Consider the following 1,002-nt stretch of genomic DNA (forward strand, 5'->3'; position numbering starts at 1 on the left):
ACACACCAATTTCATAAGGATATTCAATTTCAATCAAATTGTTAAAAGTGTATGTGTGTGTGTGTGCGGGGGGCTATGTGTACATGCGTGCAAGTGCCCACAGGCACCAGAAGAGCTTATAGGATCCCTACAGCTTGAGTATAGGCAGTTGTGAACCCCCCTGATGAGTGGCTAGAAGCCAATCTTGGGTCCTCTGCAAGAATAAATAATTGTTCTTAACCATTGTTGATCAAATTGTTGAGCACCTTGTTGATCAAATATTTTAAACAAAAGATATATACCAATGTATGCCTCTCTTAAATTAACTCTTTTCCTGCATTCTGTCTCATTTCAGATCCCCCAGCTGTGCTACGGGTTGATGACCGGCAGCGTCTAGCCAGAGAGCGCCGTGAGGAACGGGAAAAACAGCTAGGTAGTCAAAGACCTACATAGCTCGTGTCTGGTCATTCAGGGCCCGCCTTGTTGAAAGGCTAATTTTTTTGCTGTAGGACAGAGACACTTAGCACTGTGACATCTGCTCTTGTGTGCCCTTGTGAAAGGTCGGTGGCTCCCGTGTTTGCTGAAGCCACCTGGCAAGCTGAGTCACAAGACTGGCTTACCAGGAAGTGGCAATACCAGGAAGTGGCAATACCAGGAAGTGGCGAGCTTTTCCTGTTCTAGAGTGTTGGCTAGGGACACCAGTGCGAAGTCCTCCCTTATTTGCTGTCTTTTGTCTGTTTTCTTCAGAACTGTACTTGTATATTGAACGATCTTGTGATTTCAGTCCAATAACAGTGGTATGAGAAATATAAGAGAGAGTGAGGTGAGAATAACTAAAATGTCTTCTATATGAAATTGTCAAAAATAAAGGTAAAGAAAAAAAAATGGTTGTTGGATATATGTAGATGTTTTGTAACTAAGACAGGCTGGGGCCTGAGGTCTTTGCAGGAAGTAGCCATGTTTTGCGGAAGTTGCACAGGCTAGAAGAGCTACTTCATCTTTGGGAAGGCCCAGCCTCTCTAC

The 1,002-nt window shown here is 43.9% G+C and overlaps 1 protein-coding gene across 6 annotated transcripts in view; it reads left to right on the plus strand.

Annotated features, from left to right (window-relative positions):
* Positions 1-1,002, plus strand: part of Map7 (microtubule associated protein 7) — a 52,713-nt gene that overhangs the window by 4,465 nt on the left and 47,246 nt on the right. For all 6 annotated transcript variants that reach the window (XM_031380537.1, XM_031380538.1, XM_031380539.1 and 3 more), the window contains exon 3: positions 335-412. In XM_031380537.1, the coding sequence (XP_031236397.1) occupies positions 335-412 (78 nt within the window). The remainder of the gene's footprint in view (positions 1-334; positions 413-1,002) is intronic.

Source organism: Mastomys coucha, unplaced genomic scaffold (genome assembly GCF_008632895.1).
Source record: "Mastomys coucha isolate ucsf_1 unplaced genomic scaffold, UCSF_Mcou_1 pScaffold2, whole genome shotgun sequence".
Taxonomy (NCBI): Eukaryota; Metazoa; Chordata; class Mammalia; order Rodentia; family Muridae; genus Mastomys; species Mastomys coucha.